The sequence below is a fragment of the Sorex araneus genome, chromosome 6 (assembly GCF_027595985.1).
Source record: "Sorex araneus isolate mSorAra2 chromosome 6, mSorAra2.pri, whole genome shotgun sequence".
In the NCBI taxonomy this organism is placed as follows: domain Eukaryota; kingdom Metazoa; phylum Chordata; class Mammalia; order Eulipotyphla; family Soricidae; genus Sorex; species Sorex araneus.
This window is the reverse complement of record NC_073307.1, coordinates 98,744,138-98,760,308: the sequence shown is the minus strand read 5'-3', so window position 1 is coordinate 98,760,308 and position 16,171 is coordinate 98,744,138. Positions and strand designations below refer to the sequence as shown.

The 16,171-nt window shown below is 65.4% G+C and overlaps 1 protein-coding gene across 2 annotated transcripts in view; it reads right to left on the bottom strand.

Moving 5' to 3' along the window:
- FBLN1 (fibulin 1) overlaps positions 1-13,719 on the bottom strand; it is a 47,402-nt gene extending 33,683 nt beyond the window's left edge. For both annotated transcript variants that reach the window (XM_055142106.1, XM_055142107.1), the window contains exons 1-8: positions 13,580-13,719; positions 8,003-8,108; positions 6,395-6,530; positions 5,770-5,941; positions 2,834-2,893; positions 2,061-2,162; positions 1,004-1,141; positions 103-240 (exon numbers count right to left, since the gene is read on the bottom strand). In XM_055142106.1, the coding sequence (XP_054998081.1) occupies positions 103-240; positions 1,004-1,141; positions 2,061-2,162; positions 2,834-2,893; positions 5,770-5,941; positions 6,395-6,530; positions 8,003-8,108; positions 13,580-13,658 (931 nt within the window). In that variant the 5' untranslated portion in view covers positions 13,659-13,719. The remainder of the gene's footprint in view (positions 1-102; positions 241-1,003; positions 1,142-2,060; positions 2,163-2,833; positions 2,894-5,769; positions 5,942-6,394; positions 6,531-8,002; positions 8,109-13,579) is intronic.
- Positions 13,720-16,171: the final 2,452 nt, after the last annotated feature.

Below are 16,171 nucleotides of genomic sequence, written 5' to 3'. Positions count from 1 at the left end.
GCCACCACAGGTCCTTCCTCTGCACCGCTGAGCGGCCCCCACTCCTACACACGGTGTGGCCCCCCAGTGTCTGGGCAGGAAGCCCTGGGGGCCACGTCTTACCAATACAGTTCCCTAGAGCATCTTGTATAAAGCCGCTTTTACACTGAAGCTTGGGTCTGCAGCGGAAGGATCCCGGAGTATTCTGACAGATAAAATCGGGGAGGCAGTTATGAATACCAGTCTCACACTCGTCAATATCTGGTGCGTCATAAAGAAAGGAGAGGGTTAGCAAGGGGCCTGCGGCAGCACCCGCCCCACTCCAACACAACACCCCCCCCCCCCCCGCTGGCGCCCCGCCCCGTCTCCTCACCAGCCCCCAGCTACAGGGCTGGGGGCGGCCGAAGCCCCAGAGCGATGGCTCCCTGCAGCCTTTCTGCTCCCGGCCTGGGCTCGGAGCACTGGCGCCAGAGCCCAAGGCCCCGCCAACGCGCCCCCTCTCTGGCCACCCAACACTCGGAGTGGTGCCCGCCGGGCGGCTGTGGGAACAGGGCTGTCCCCCCACCCCTCGAAGTTCAAGGCTGTCCAGTGTTCAAACCCATGGATGCAGCTGGCTGGACCCTTGCGTCCAGCGGGATGCAGGACACTAGGGGTGGGGGCAGCCCGAGGGTCTCCACTAGGAGGGGAGAAATCTTGCTCCCCTGCTGTGCCCTGTGGAAAGGGCTGGACGCCCTCGGCAGAAAGCTCCGTCCTAGCAGTTCCTGGGCAAACCGGAACCTGCTGGGCGTGGCGGGGCAGGGGGCGCACGGGCAGCCCACCACGGGCCCCCGTGGCCGGTTTGGACCCCACAGATGGGAGCGACGAGCCTTGAACTTCAAGGGGCGAACTGGGCTCTTCCCCTGCCTGCCCACAGAGGGCGCCGGCGAGCGCCACGCCTGCCTCCCTGCTGGACCGAGCGTGCCCGCCCCTCCCCCCTCCCGCAGCCTGGACGCGGGCAGAGCGGGCCACACCCAGCGCCACCCACCTTTGCAGTCGTTGTGCTCCGTGAGCTCGTAGCCCGTGCCGCAGCTGCTGTCGCGCTGGCAGCGGAACGAGCCCACCGTGTTGACGCACGACTCCCCCAGCCGGCACGTGTGGCTCCCCGTGATGCACTCATTGACGTCTAGGAGAGAGTTGGCGGGGGCCGGTCACCGGCAGGAACCCCCCCCCCCCGCGCCATCCCGGGGGCCCCCCAGCACCGAGCCGGGAGCAGCCCTGCGCGTCATTGGCTGGAAGGGAGACGGTGGGCGTCGCCCTGGCCCTGACCAGTTCAGCGAGGATGTGCAACTCCCGGCCCCGCCCCTGGCCCCCTAAGGTCCACGGCCCCGCCCCTGCCCCCCTAAGGTCCCCGGCTCTACACTGCACCCCGTGAAAATCCCGGCTCTGCCCCAAGCACAGCCTGGGGAGGCTCCTGAAGACCAAAAACCATCATTTCCCTTTTTATTTTCCTTTTTGGGTCACACCCGGCGATGCTCAGGGGTTACTCCTGGCTCTGCACTCAGGAATTACTCCTGGCGGTGCTTGGGGGACCCTATGGGATGCTGGGAATCGAACCCGGGTCGGCCACGTGCAAGGCAAACGCCCTCCCCGCTGTGCTATCCTCCCACCCAAGAGCCACAATTCCTTTTTTTTTTTCTTTTTGGGTCACACCCGGTGATGCTCAGGGGTTACTCCTGGCTCTGCACTCAGGAATTACCCCTGGCAGTGCTCAGGGGACCATATGGGATGCTGGGATTTGAACCCGGGTCGGCCTCGTGCAAGGCAAACGCCCTACCCGCTGTGCTATGGCTCCAGCCCCCCAAGTCACAATTCCTATCTCCCCCTGCTACATTCCCCGTCGTTACTGACCCCCTGGGCGCCCAGAGAGTGACCTCAGAGCCTCCCTCCGCGGGGCCCTGTGACCCGAGAGAACCCCGCCCACCGCTCCCCCTCCCTCATCTCACACATCTCTCAGGCCCGGGGGGCCGGAGTGGAGGGGCTGGGGGGGGGGTGTGGCATCAGCTCTCCCCGCAGCGGTCTGCCGGGGGAACGGGGGCTCTTACCCTCGCAGGACACGCCGTCCGCCTGCAGCTGGTAGCCCACGAAGCAGGAGCACACGACGTCGGTGCCCGTGTCCCGGCACTGCTGTCGGCACGGCCCTCCACCTGCAACGAGCCGCGTGAGACCCACCAGCCTGGGGGGCGGCCACACGGGTGTCCACGACGGGTGTCCACGGACAAGGGACGGGGCAGAGAGGGGGCTCGGGCCCACCCGGAACCCCCCTTGGCCACGGCGCCCACGGTGCAGCCGTGGGGAGCTCGGAGCTTGGCCCCCGCCCGGGAGGGAGCACTGTCAGGCTCTGGCGCTGCCCCCTGCTACCCCCTGCCCACCCCCTGGGCCCCCCCGCACCCAGGCGGACCCTCCCCAGGTCCACTGTGTCTCCCTGGGAGACCGCCCCTCCGGCCAGACCCTGTGGCTTTGGGGGCTCTGTCTGCCCTCCCGGGCCCCTCCCAACACACCCCCGGCCCCAAGGCCAGCTGCTGGCCTCTCTGAGGTGGCCGTGTCTCTCTGAAATGCCGTGTCAAAGGCCGGGGCAGCTTCCTCCGGCGCAAAGCAAACCTCCTGCAGCCCGACCGGCTCCCTCAACCGGGACGCCCCAGCCAGGGCTAAGTTTCCGGCACCTAGGGCCGTGGCTGACCTCCCGCACCTGCCCTCCCCGGAAGAGAGGTGGGGAGCGGGAGGGGCCCCGAGACCCTGAGCCACTCCCAGAGCAAAGCCTGAGCCCAGGTGTCCAGCGAGATGAGGCGTGACCACGTTCCTTCCAGAAGGTTCTCACCTCGGCACCGGTCATTCAGGTAGGGGTCCTCCGCTTCCTCCTCCGTCCCAGGATTCTTAGCTAAGGCAAGGGGAGGCGGAGACAGGTCAAGCCGGACACTGGGTCTCATCCGCAGGGGAATGAAACCCCCAGTTCCTCACACACACACACACACACACACACACACACACACGCACATACAATTTCTTTTCTTTTTTTTTTTTTTTTGGCTTTTTGGGTCACACCCAGCGATGCTCAGGGGTCACTCCTGGCTCTGCACTCAGGAATCACCCCTGGTGGTGCTCAGGGGACCCTATGGGATGCTGGGAATTGAACCCGGGTGGGCTGTGTGCAGGGCAAATGCCCTACCTGCCGTCCTATCGCTCCAACCCCCCCATTTCTTTTGGGTTTGGGGCTGTGTCCCATCAGGAGGAATTCCTGGTGGGCTCAGGGGACCAAATAGGCTTGAACCCGGCTGGCCAGTCCGAGGCAAGCACCCTCCCCCCCTGTCCTATCTCGTGGGCTGACTTTCACGGGCTGACCACACAGGACACCGGCACCCCCACTCCCACCCACCCCCACGGTAAACCAGAGCTCCAGAGGCTGGTTTCTCATGCTCTGCTGCCTTGGCCATTTTTTCTTTTCTATTTTTTTTTTCCCTTTTGGGTCACGCCGGCGATGCTCAGGGGTTCCTCCTGGCTCTGCTCTCAGGAATCACTCCTGGCGGTGCTCAGGGGACCCTAGGGGATGCTGGGACTCGAACTCGGGTCAGCCACATGCAAGGCAAACGCTGTCCCCGCTGTGCTGTCGCTCCAGCCCCTGGCCATTTGTTCTTGTCTTCCTCAGTGTCCAGTGTCCAGGCCCGAGAGAGACTCTGGACCTGCCCTCTCCTTCTGCCCGGTGTCACACTGCCCAACCTCCTCGTGGGGACCAGCTGAGTTCCCCTGTCCAGACTCCACCTTCCTCGACCTGCTCTTCTGCCTCTGGCCCCCGGGGTGGTCGCCGGAGCGTGGCTAGTGTGGGCAGAGCTGCCCTGGGCAGGCAGGCTGCTGCCTTTTCCAACAGGGTTTTCGGACCCTGGGGGCAGGTGCCAAGAAATGGAATCGCTGGCTTGTGTGGGGGCTCGACTCAGAATTTCTGGAGACACCGCCCTGCTGCCGTCTGCAGGGGTGAGCGGCCAGCAACTCTCTCCTCCTGGAAACACCGGACAGACACGTCAACTGTCCACGGCGGCGCTCATGATGGTCAGTGCTCACGGCCTCCCTCGGAAAGGGACCGGAGACGGAGCCATAGCACGGCAGGGAGGGAATTTGCTTTGCATGTGGCTGACCCAGGTTCGATCCCCGGAATCCCATAGGGTCCCCGAGCACCGCCAGGAGTGATTCCTGAGTGCAGAGCCAAAAGGAACCCCTGATGGCCCTGTCCCCCCCCCCCCCCCGTCCCTCCGTCCCTCCACGAATAAGTAAACAAACCAATCCATCAATAAAACAAAAATCAAATCGTGTCTCAGAAAGAAAAAAAAAAAAGGAACCCCTGAGCATCGCCGGGTGTGACCCAAAAGAGCAAAAAATGATAAAATTAAAATAAAAGGGGCCTCCTGCCAAAACAGAACAATCTTCACCCTCTTTCCTCTATGGAAACTTTTTTTGCAGCATTTTCAGCGGTTTTTCATAACAGATAATACAAAATATGTCACTTTGGTTCTGCTTTGGGGCAGGGGTTGGGGTTTGGGATGGAAACATCCCGAATATGCTGGTTGGGAAGGTGTCACGGTGGTGGGATTGGTGTTGGAATATTAAATGTGATCAAATATTGTGAACTATGTTATAAAATAAATAAATAAGTAAAAATAAAAATAAAGGGGGCCAGCGCGAGCACGGTGGGAGGCTGTGTCTGAGGTTGGATCCCCAGTATCCCATTTGGTCCCCCGAGCCCCACCAGGAATGATCCCTGAGTAAAGTCTGGGGCGACCCAAAAACCGATGAAAAATTCACTAAAATGAATAAAAATAGGATGAGAGGGCCAGGGAGGTGAGTCAGAGGAGGGTGTGTGCCTTGCAGGTGCAAAGCCCTCAGTCCCATCCCAGGCAGGATGGAAATAATAACAATAATAGTAATAATAATAATAGTAATAATAATAATAATAATAACAATGTTATTATTGCAAAGGAGAGCGGAAGCAGCCACAGCAGTGGATCTCTCCGGAAGCTTTTTGGCAACAGAAGCGGCAGCCACTCGAAGGCTGAGGGGTCGACAGAGCCTAACCTGGTCCCCCGCTGAGCAGCCCGACTCATGGCTGCCCTCCCAAACCCAGCGGCGTGGCCCCTGCCTGGAGAAAGGCCCCAGGGGTGGGGGGGGGGCGGCTGGCTGGTCACTGCCCCCAGCCCCGGGGAGGGGAGCGCTCTGAACCGGCCTGACCCTCGGCACGGCCCTTGGTGCCGAAGAGCCAGAGAACGGGGGTCCCAAGGGTGCGCCCTGCCCAGGACCCCTCCCAGAAAGGGAGATCTGGACAGGGGGAAAAGATGGGAGGGTACAGGGCTCCACAGGGGTGGGGTGGGGGGGCAAGCCCGCCCCCTACGTCTCGGACCTCGGAACCCCAGGCCGCGCAGTGACGTATTTCCTTCCCGAAGCCCCCGAGAGGCAGCCCCGGGTGCCAGCTGCCCACACGCCCCTGACCCCTGCAGGACACTGGCCTGAGGGCCTCTGCCCCAGACGGGACACAGCTGAGGCCCGGAGGCCCCGGTATCACGGCACTGAGGGCAGGGGGCAGGTGGAACAGACCAGGTGTGCGGGACCCCGGGCAGGTGTGCGGGGACCCCAGGCAGGTGTGCGGGCACCTCAGTCATGTGTGCAGGACCCCGGGCAGGTGTGCGGGGACCCCAGCCCTGCAGCCAAGCATCGCGGAGAATGACGACCCCCCACCCCCGAGCGCGGCAGGGGGGCCCCCACAGGCCGTACCTCTCTCCTGGAGTTCGGCGACATCCCCAGGGGTGAGCTCCGAGGCCTCCTGGCCCTTGACGCAGCAGGCGCGGAACACCAGCCCGCACTGGTAGCCCACCATGAGGCTGGGCTCGCAGCTCTGGCCCTGGGCCTGGGCGGCCCGCCCCAGCAGGCAGCAGTGGCAGCACCTCTGCAGGGAGGGGCGGGGAGGACAGAGGTTGCTGAGCAGGGGTGGGGCTGGGGCGGGGGCCGTGCACATTCACCCAAAGCCAGGAAACAACCCGTGTCAGTCCTGATGGGGGTGAGATGGGCCGGCCGGGGGCGGGGCGGGGCGGGGCGCTGTGCCCACCCCCAGAGGGCCGGGTACCCCTTGCGGCCACGCCCACGCCCTCCCCGCCTCCCGGGAACACTGGGCAGCGTGGGCTGGCCGGCCCCCAGGGCCTTTAAAGCCGGCAGGGCTGGGGGTGCCGGCCCCTCATTCCCGGGGGGCGCCCAGGGACACGCCCCCGCACCCCAGACCCGCAGCAGGGCCAGCGCGGCCCCTGCCCCTCGGCCCCTCCCCCTGCCCTTCCAGGGGGGCCCGGAGGAGGCCACGTGGTCAGAGGCTTCGCGGGGGCGGGTGGGGGGCGCGGGGCGCTCTCACCTTGACCACCACGGCCTCCAGGCTGCCGCTGTCCGCGTCCTCCAGGGCGCAGTCGTCCCGCTGCCCGGCCAGGCTGATGCCGCTGCTGCAGTGCTGCTCCTCCACCTGGTGCTGGCAGCACTGCTCCTCCACCATCCTGCGGGCACGGGCGCCAGCTGACCCCGGCTCGAGCCCCGCCCCCCACGCCGGACCACGGGAAGGGCCTCGGGAGCGGGCAGCCGGGGACGCCGGGGCCAGCGGGCCAGAGCCTCGCAGCCACAGCCCGGGGGCCCCAGGGGGTCTGCTGTGGCCTCCTCGCCCCCAGCCCTGGGGGCTGCACCCCCAATCCCAGCGGTGGGCAGCTCCAATGAGGACGGGGGGGGGGGGGGCGCCAGCCTGAGAAGGCAGCGCCAGGCCCCGTGCCAGCCAGGCACCCACTGTGCCCGTGAGTTTCCACAGCTGCCCGTGGACTCGGGAAGGATCCGCGTCACCAGCCACACCCACTCGCCTCTCTGCGGGTTTGCAGACCCAGCCACGGGGGCCTCGACCACGGGAGCGCTGAGAAATGCACATCGACGAGGTTTCACCACTAGGGGGTGCCACAGAGGGGCCTGTCTCGGTGAAGCCCCTCCCTGTGCTGCGGGGGTTTCACTAACGGCAGGAGAATGAGCGGGATCTGTCCGTCCACCACCGTCCATTTGTATGTCAGCCCCATCACTGTCCATCCACGTATCATCCACTTTTCCACCCTTCATGCACAGAGTATCCGTCCATCACCCACCCGCCACCTACCTGCCTGTCACCTGTCTAGTCTGTGTATGCGTACGTAACCCATCCCTGCATCACCTTCACCCATCCTTCATCCTTCACCACCCATCCATCATCCACCCACCCACCCACCCATCCACCATCAATCCATCCACACATCCACCATCCATCCATCCATCCATTCACTCACCTATCCATCATCTACCCACCCTCCCACCCACCATCCATCCACCCACCCACCCACCCATCCATCCATCCACCCACCCACCCATCCATCCATCCATCCACCCACCCATCCATCCACCCACCCATCCACCCACCCATCCATCCACCGTCCATCCACCCGTCTGTCCACCCATGCATTCACTCATCATCCACCATCCATCCATGCACAGAGGACAGGTGTGATCAGGATGTGACAAAACCACACGTGGGTGTGGATACAAAGGGGTCCAGCTGCCGTGGAAACAGCTCAGCCACGCCTCAAAAGGGAAACCACAGAGGGTTTCCGTAGGGTCCAGCAGTGAATTCTCCCTCCAGGGAGAGGCTTCACAGACGGGGCTAGTGGGCCCGGGCGTGGCAAACTCGTAGGCACACGCATTGCACGTCTGAGGCCCTGGGTTCGATCCCTGGCACAGCAGGCCCAAGCAGCCCCGAGCACAGAGGAGTGTGGCCCCACGGCACAGAGCAGCTGGCTGGAGACCCCACTGCCCTCGGCCCCCACACCCCGGGTCACCCTCGCCCTCAGCACTGGGCAGTGCCCGCGGGGGGCTGCTTCTGGGCCCTCACCCCCCTCCAGTGAGCCAGGAGCCTGGCCGTGACTCAGGGCCAACCTGGGGGCCCGGCCCTCCCCGCACACACCTGCACTCCCTGGACGCCTCGGGCGGGGGCTTCGTGCAGTCCTGCTGCTGCGTGGCCATGCGGTGTCCCTCGGCGCAGCAGGCCTCCAGGGCGACGTCGGCACCCACTGTGCAGGGGAGCAAGGGGGTGAGCACTGGGGGAGACCCCACCTCCAGGAAGCCCGCCTCCCTGCCCCCTGCACGCGTCCCGGGCTCTTCCCAAAAGCGCCAGAACAGCTGGAGGGGCCAGAGCCCCCCAGCCCTGCCCGTGGTCACCCCATGGGCCCCCCACACCCCTGCCCGCTATTCCCCCCCCTCCCGTCACGGCCTTGCACTGGGACTCAGCTGCGCAGCCGCAGACCCGGAAGTCCACTGTCTTGTTACAACGTTACTGCAACCCCCACCGAAGTGCCCAGGCCTTCCCCTGCTGTCCCTGAGTTGCCTCTGGCTGGTCTTCACTGATCCCCGGCATGCCCCACTGTGCCCAGCACCCACCCACTGTGTCCAGCACCCACCCACTGTGCCCAGCACCCACCCACTGTGTCCAGCACCTGCCCACTGTGTCCAGCACCTGTCCACCGTTTGTGAACCAGTTCCGTAATCCCAGACCAAGGGCCTATCATGGTCCATACAGCCCGATCCCTGTCTGGTCTCCATCTCACAGACTGAATTATTCCAGATATCTCTCCCCCCCTCCTCCTCTCCCCTGCTCCTCTTCCCCCTCCCCCCCATGCACACACACACACACCCATGCACACATACCCACACATACACCTGTGAACATGTACACACACATATCTGCACACACATATACCCATGCACACACATACCTGCACACACATACTTGTGCACATACATACCTGCAAACACACCCATGCACACATGCACATATACCTGCACACACACTTATACCCGTACACACACATACCTGCACACACATATACCTGTGCACATGCACAGACATAACTGCACACATATCTGCACACGTACACACACTTGCACACACATACACCCATGCACCCACATACCTGCACACACATATACCTGTGCACATGCACACACAACTGCATACATACCTGCATATGTACACACACTTGTACACACACACACCCATGCACACACACCTGCCCACACACACCCATGTACACACATTCCTGCACACACATTCCTGCACACACATACACCCGTGCATATATCCAGAACACACAACACACCACCATGAACATATACCCACACACATACATGTGCCCACACCCCCACATGCATACACAGCTCAGGCCCATGCTCAGGCACACACACAGCTGTGAACATGCACATATGTGTATGCATACCTGCACGCAGGCAGATGCATGAGTGTACATGCACATATACTTGTACCCCCATACACACATGTACGCCCATGCACATGTGTGTGAACACGCTCACATCCCCTGTGCACGTGTGCAGGCACAGCTGGGGGACAGTCTCTGAGCTGTCCCCCAGCTGCTCTGGCCCCAGCCCAGCCCTCAGCTGGCCCCAGGCTGCCTGGCCAGGGCGTGAGGGGGACAGGCGGGAGAGACCCCGTGGGCCCAGTGTCGGGACCCCATGTGGGTGGACACGCGGCACCCACTGCCCCTGTGGCCGGACAAAGGTCACCTCAGCAGCCCGGCCCACCCGGGCGTAGGGACACGTCCTCGCGTGGCTTTGTGGAGCGCCGGGGGCCCGGAGGCTCATGGGGGGCAGCCCCCACCCCAAGCTGACCGAGGCCGCGCAGGGCGCACCCCACCCTCCCCCTTCCCGGGCCAGCGGCTGTTCGGGAGGGCGGGGGCAGCGCGGGGGCACGGGGCCCCCCTCGGGGGGAGATCAGGAGCCCGAGACCCTGAGGCCCCGGGTCCTCCGTGCCACAGCAGGAGGGCACCGAGCAGCCGTTCTCGAGCCCTGGGTCACCAAGACCCAGAGCTCCGGGCCGGAGGGTCCGGGCGGAGGCCGGCTTTGACCAGCAAGCCCAGCACCGCGGGAGGTGGCCCTTGTGTGTCCCCAGCAGCACCCACCAGGCCCAGCTGACCCACCGCTCCGCCAGCCAAATGTCCAGCTCCCTCGGGAGGGCCGGGCTGGGGTGGCTCCGGCAGGCTCCGGGCTCAATCTTGTTCTCCACCTCCCAGCTCAGAGAGGTTCGGTCACTAGCTCAAGGTCACACAGCAAGAAGGGGCGGCAAGCAGCGAGGCCGGGCGGCAGACGATGGGCATGGTCCCAGCAGCCTCTGGCCCGGGGCCAGTCAGTGTCCCCCTCAGCGACAAACGCCTCTGTGCTGTGCGGAGGGTCTGCCTGTCACCTCTGCCTCCCCAAAGCCCCCGCCCCCGACAGCGCCTGAGCTTCAGGTGGACGGGCCGAGGCTGCCGGGCAGGAGCGAGTGCGGGAGGCGCGGGCTGTGGGCAGCCGGGCCCCTCGGGGACACCCGGACGCGCCTGCTCCAAGGCAAAGCTGCCCCGAGTGCAGGACAGTCGGTGGGGGGTGGGGCCTGGTCTGCCCCGGCAGGGAGGGGGCGTCTGGTGGAGAGAACAGAACACCCAGAATCACCCAGAACATTCCAGAGTCACGACTCAGAACAGCATCTCAGGGGCGGGGAAGGGCGCTGGCCTTGCCCACGGGGCAGACCCGGGTTCCATCCCCGGCACCCCGAAGGGTCCCCTGAGCACCGCCAGGGGTGATCCCCGAGTGCAGAGCCGGGAGTCAGCCCTGAGCGTGGCCGCGTGCGGCCCCAGACCCACCCGCCACCAGCAGCCGCGTCTGAGTGCCCAGTGCAGAGGGCCCGTCCCTGCAGCCTGGGTGGACATTGAGCAAATGTCTGTGAGTGCTGACCCCTCCCGGAGCACTTCCTGGGCCGGGCACACTGCCCCCTCCTCGGGGGTCCCGCAGGCCAGCGGCCCTCCAGAGCCCCCCCACCCGGCACACGGCAGCCGCCATCGGACTCAGGGTCAAGTCGGACCTTCTCGGGACCCCCGAGGTGGCACAGGCTGCCCTGGGGCCCGGCCCTGCCCAAGCCCCCACGTCTCTGCCCCTCCCCCACGCCCAGAGGAACCCCCGGCCCCTCTCTCAGGGGCACCCTGCCAGTGCTCGGGACTGGGCCTCGGGCTGACTCGGTGCCCCCTCCCGCCCCTGCAGGAGCTCTCGGCCGGGTCTCCCTAGGGCCCCGCCGCTGGACACTGTCCACCACAAAGCGTGGCACCCGGGGGGGGGGGGTCCCGGCCTCTGGTGGCGCCTGCGGGTCCCCGGGCTCCACCCAGGCTCCTGACTCCGGGGGTGGGGGCAGGCAGGAGGAGGGGAGGCGGGCCTGGACAGGCGGCAGAGTGCCCCCAGACTGACCCTCGACCGCCCCTGCGCCAACGGATGGACAGTGGACAAGGCGGTCGGGCTCCAGGGAGCTGATGCATGACACACTCACGGCACTGCGTGCCTCAGTTTCCCCACCAGTGTAAGGGCAGTGAAGCAGCTGCTCCCCGGCCTCCACATCCCAGGAATAAGCCTCCCTCCCTTGGGCAGACCCGGGTTCCGTCCCCGGCACCCCACGGGGTGCCCTGGGTGACCCTGAGTGCAGAGCCGGGAGTCGGCCCTGAGCGAGGCCGGGTGTGGCCCCCAGGCCCCACCCACTGCACCTCGGCCTCCCAAAGGGGCCCCCAGCCCCGACTTTCGCCTCATTGCTCTCTGCTCCCAGCCAGGAGGTACAGGGACCCCCGCACCAGACCCCACCCGAGGGGTGTCCCCCGCAGTGGCCCAGGTGGGCAGAGCACCTGCCCCGAGGCCAGTTGGTGAGGGGAGGGGGCGGCTCTGGGCCCGGGCTGGGGGGGGCGGGGACCGGGCGAGCTGGCACTGAGCCCCCAGGACACGGCCCTGAGCACTGCCAGGAACGTCCCCGGAAGGAAACGCTTCCCTGGCATCGCGGCCTGGATGCCGCGGGCACCAGAACCTGGGCCAGGACTGAGGGGAGGGGCCAGGAGGGGGGGGCGCTTCACCCTGCACTCAGGACACCTGGGGCCCAGAAACCGCAGGGCCTGAGTGCTGCCCCAGCGGGGAGCCAGCACCCCTGCCCTGAGAGCCCCCTGCACCCCCTCACCCCCGTAAACCCAACCAGCTTCACGCAGGAGGTACTCGGACTCCTCCAGGAAGCCTGCCCTGACCTCCTGTGGTGGGAGCTGCTTGGTGGAGGTTGGCCTGGCCGGGCAAGACGGTCTGTCCGTCCGGCTGGGGGGCCAGACCCCGAGCCCAGGCCCGGGGCGAGAGAAGTGACAGACAGCGAGGACAGGGGGCTCCAAGGGAGGCTCCCGACCCGTCTCTGCCGGCCCTGTGCCCCCACCCCGCCCCCACGCCCCCTCTCCGTGCCCCTGGCACCCCCTCCCTGCTGGGAACCTTCCAGAAGCAAGAGGCTGGCCCCCAGCCCGGCCAAGTCCGCTGCCGCCTTTGTTCCTCCTTTCTCAGGAGCCCGAGCCAGAGCCCCGAGCCTTGGAGAAAACACGGGCCTCCCTCCTGGCCCCCCGGCCCAGCCCCGCGGCGGGACAGACAGACAGACACGGGCGGCCGGGTCGGAGGCTACCACGCCCCGTCCACTGCTTAGGCCCCGGCTCAGTGACCCCCGCGGGGCCCACAGCCACCATTCGGACTGTCTGGCTGTGGGGACCCCCCAAAGAGGAGCCCCTCCCCCCAGAACTAAACAACTTAGTGAAACAACCTTGGGGAGCCTCCCAAAGGGGCAAAGGGCCACGAGTGTCCCAGTCAAGGGGTCCGTCCCCAGGCCCCCTCGAGCCCCCCTCCTCGGGCCCCTGGAGACAGGATGAGGGAGCCCCAAACTCAGGAGGAATCAGGGGTGCTGCCAGAGGGGCTGCCGGGGTGCGGGGGGACTTGCTCCCAACTTCCCAGCCCGGATTCCGTCAGGGTCCCGCCTGACCGAGGACTCCCCCAGCCTGGTCTCCTCTAGGGGGCCAGGCGGGGGGTCTCTGGCTGCCAAAGCTGAGCCCCCGCCCCCCACCGCCCCACCCCCAAGCCCGCTCCCTGGCGGGAAGTGACCTGGACCAGCCCCGGACAGCTGGGGCGCCAGGAGAGGCGACCAAGAGAACCGGCGGCAGACCCCCAGAGAAGCCCCCAGCTCCACCGCCCCCTCCCCATGAAAGGTTGGAACTAAGCCAAGGATGGGGCGGGGGGGGGGGGGGGGGCTTCAGGGAAACGGGGAGGCCTCCAGGGTCAGCAGAGGGGTCAGTGCCTGTGCTGGCCTCCTGCTGCCCCCCTCGGAGAGGCCTGGGCGCCCCCTTCCCCAGCCCACCTAAGCCTGGGCCATGCACGGAACCAGTTTGCACCGTCCAACCAAACTCCTCTGAGGCCCCCACCGGGGAGGGACCCTCAACCTGGGTGGGCTGAGGGCACTGGGGACGGGACAGAGGAGGGCAGAGGGGCTGCCGGACCTTGTGGGGGGCCCACAGGTACCCAAAGTGGGCCAGGAGAGGACAAGGGGGGTCTTTCCTAGACGCAGCAAGGACCCCTGCAGAGGCGCGCGCAGGGCCCAGCGGGGGTTGGCGGGACCGGCGGGGGTCCAGGCCGGGGTCCCGGGGCGCGTCGGGCAGGGGTGCCCTACCTCGGGCCAGCAGCGCGAGGCCGCCGAGCAGCAGGGCCAGCGGCAGGGCCAGCGGCAGCGGGGACGCGGGGCGCTCCATGGCGCGCTGGACAAAGGCGCGGCGGGCGGGACGCTAAGGCTCGGCGGAGCTGGGCAGCCCCGGGCCGGCCGCGTTCAATTATCCCGCCCCGAGGGGGGCGCGGCGGGGGCGGGGCGGGGCCTCCCCCGGACCCCCGCCCGCTTCCCGGCCCGGCCCCTCCCCGCCGCGGGCCAGGGCGCCCCGGGGGTCAGCCGGCCCGTCCCGGGGTGGGTGGGGGTCCCCGCGCCCTGCCCGGACCCCGCTGGCCGCGCGCGCGGGGGGCGCGTGCGGGGGGCGCACGGGGGACCGCCAGGCTGGTGGGCGTCGAGCCCCGAGGCCCACTCAGCCCGTGGCCAACTAAAGCTTTCAGATATTTCTTCATAAAAATGAAAAGAATTTTCGGGAGGCGGCGCGGGAGGGAAACTGGGGGCGCTGGAGGGGGGAAACGCGCGGGTGAGGGGCTTGTGTTGGCGCAGGGTAGGACTGAAACACACACCCCCCCCCCTCGCGAGCGACTTTGAAACAATGTATCTCGCAGATAAACTTAGTTTAAAACATAAACTAAGATATTCAAACATAGATTTTTAAAAAAGAGGGAAAAAAGAAATTTTCCAGGGAGGGGGCGGGTGCAGAGCCCTGGGCGTGGGGACAAGGACTGTTTAATCGGACTCTGGAGTAGCCCAGAGCCTGAGCTTATTTGTTTGGGAGGGGAGGGTCCCAGGCCCAGGAGCGGACAGCCCCACCCCCACCTCCCCTCCTGCAGGCGCTCAGAGGCTCAGGCCTCCCGAGCACGGAGCTTGGAGCAGGCGGCAAATGGCCTGGGGCTGATTCGGGGGTCTCTGGGGCATGGGGCGTCCAGGGCCCTTTCACAGGGCCACCCCGTGAGTGCTGTGGCCCTGGGGCCACACCTGGCTGTGCTTACACACACAGCTGGGGTCTGAGGCCGGCCCTGGATGTGCCGTCAGTGACCACCACCCCAGCACCCGGACCCCCGCCCCGTCTCCGATCCTGTCCTGGGAAGGAATTCGAGAAAGAGCTGCTCAGTGTGTGCTCTCGAGAGACCAAGGGCCCTTACGGTGTTTGGTTAATGCAAGAGCTCAAGCAGAGAATTCGGGCGGGAGGGGGTGGGGAGGGGTCCCCAGAGGTGCCCTCGACCACTCAGGTCACACGGGCATCGGGTAGGAAGCCACGTGGTGCCAAGGGGCCTCCTCCTCCTCCATGCCAGCCCACTGCTTTAGACTTGGCTCCGTTTCTCCCTTCCCCTGGGAGACCTGTGTGCCCCCCATTCCGCAGAGGAGGAAAACTGAGGCTCAGAAATGGGAGGTCACACTCTCCCTCTGGCGTGGAATGGATGCTGGTCTGAGCGCGCCTTGGGTGGGGGCTGTTTGCCTCCAGACACCACCTCGTCAGCCTTTCCTTATCCTGGTGGAAGCTTCTAGAGCTCTGGGCCAGAGTGACCGGGCCTCTTCCTGCCCAGGGGGGCTCCTGAGTGTGTGCCCCGGCCGGCTCTGCGCGGAGGTGCCGGAGGACAGAGGCCAGGCCTGAGCGACCTCCCCGGGCCGAGCGCGCGTCTGCTGGGGCCGGGCTGTTTCCTGGCCTCGGGCTGGGCACCCGTCTGTCTTCCGGGGGCTTTTTGCTGTATTACTGCGACGTGTGGCCTCCGGGGGCTCACCGGGGTCCCGTTTCTTTGCTGATGTCTTTTATAAACTTCGCTCAATTACATTTTTTTTTTTTTTGTCACAGAAAGAAATCCTTTGCCCCAGGATTGTTCCTGACAGTGAAACTCTAGAAGGTTTGAAAAAGCACAGCACAGCACAGCACACACAGCACAGCACAGCTCACACAGCACACACAGCACAGCACACACAGCACAGCACAGCACAGCACACACAGCACAGCACACACAGCACAGCACAGCACACACAGCACAGCACACACAGCACACACAGCACAGCACACACAGCACACACAGCACAGCATACACAGCACAGCACACACAGCACACACAGCACAGCACACACAGCACACACAGCACAGCACACATAGCACAGCACAGCACACACAGCACAGCACAGCTCACACAGCACGGCACAGCACACACAGCACAGCACAGCACAGCACACACAGCACAGCACAGCACAGCACAGCACACACAGCACACACAGCACAGCACACACAGCACACACAGCACAGCACACACAGCACAGCACAGCACAGCACAGCACAGCACACACAGCACACACAGCACAGCACAGCACAGCACAGCACACACAGCACAGCACACACAGCACACACAGCACAGCACAGCACAGCACAGTACAGCACAGCACAGCACAGCACAGCACAGCACAGCACAGCACAGCACACACAGCACAGCACACACAGCACAGCTCAGCTCAGCACAGCACAGCACAGCACAGTACAGCACAGCACAGCACACACAACACACACATCACAGCACACACAGCACAGCACAGCACACACAGCACAGCACACACAGCGCAGCACAGCACAGCACACACAGCACAGCACAG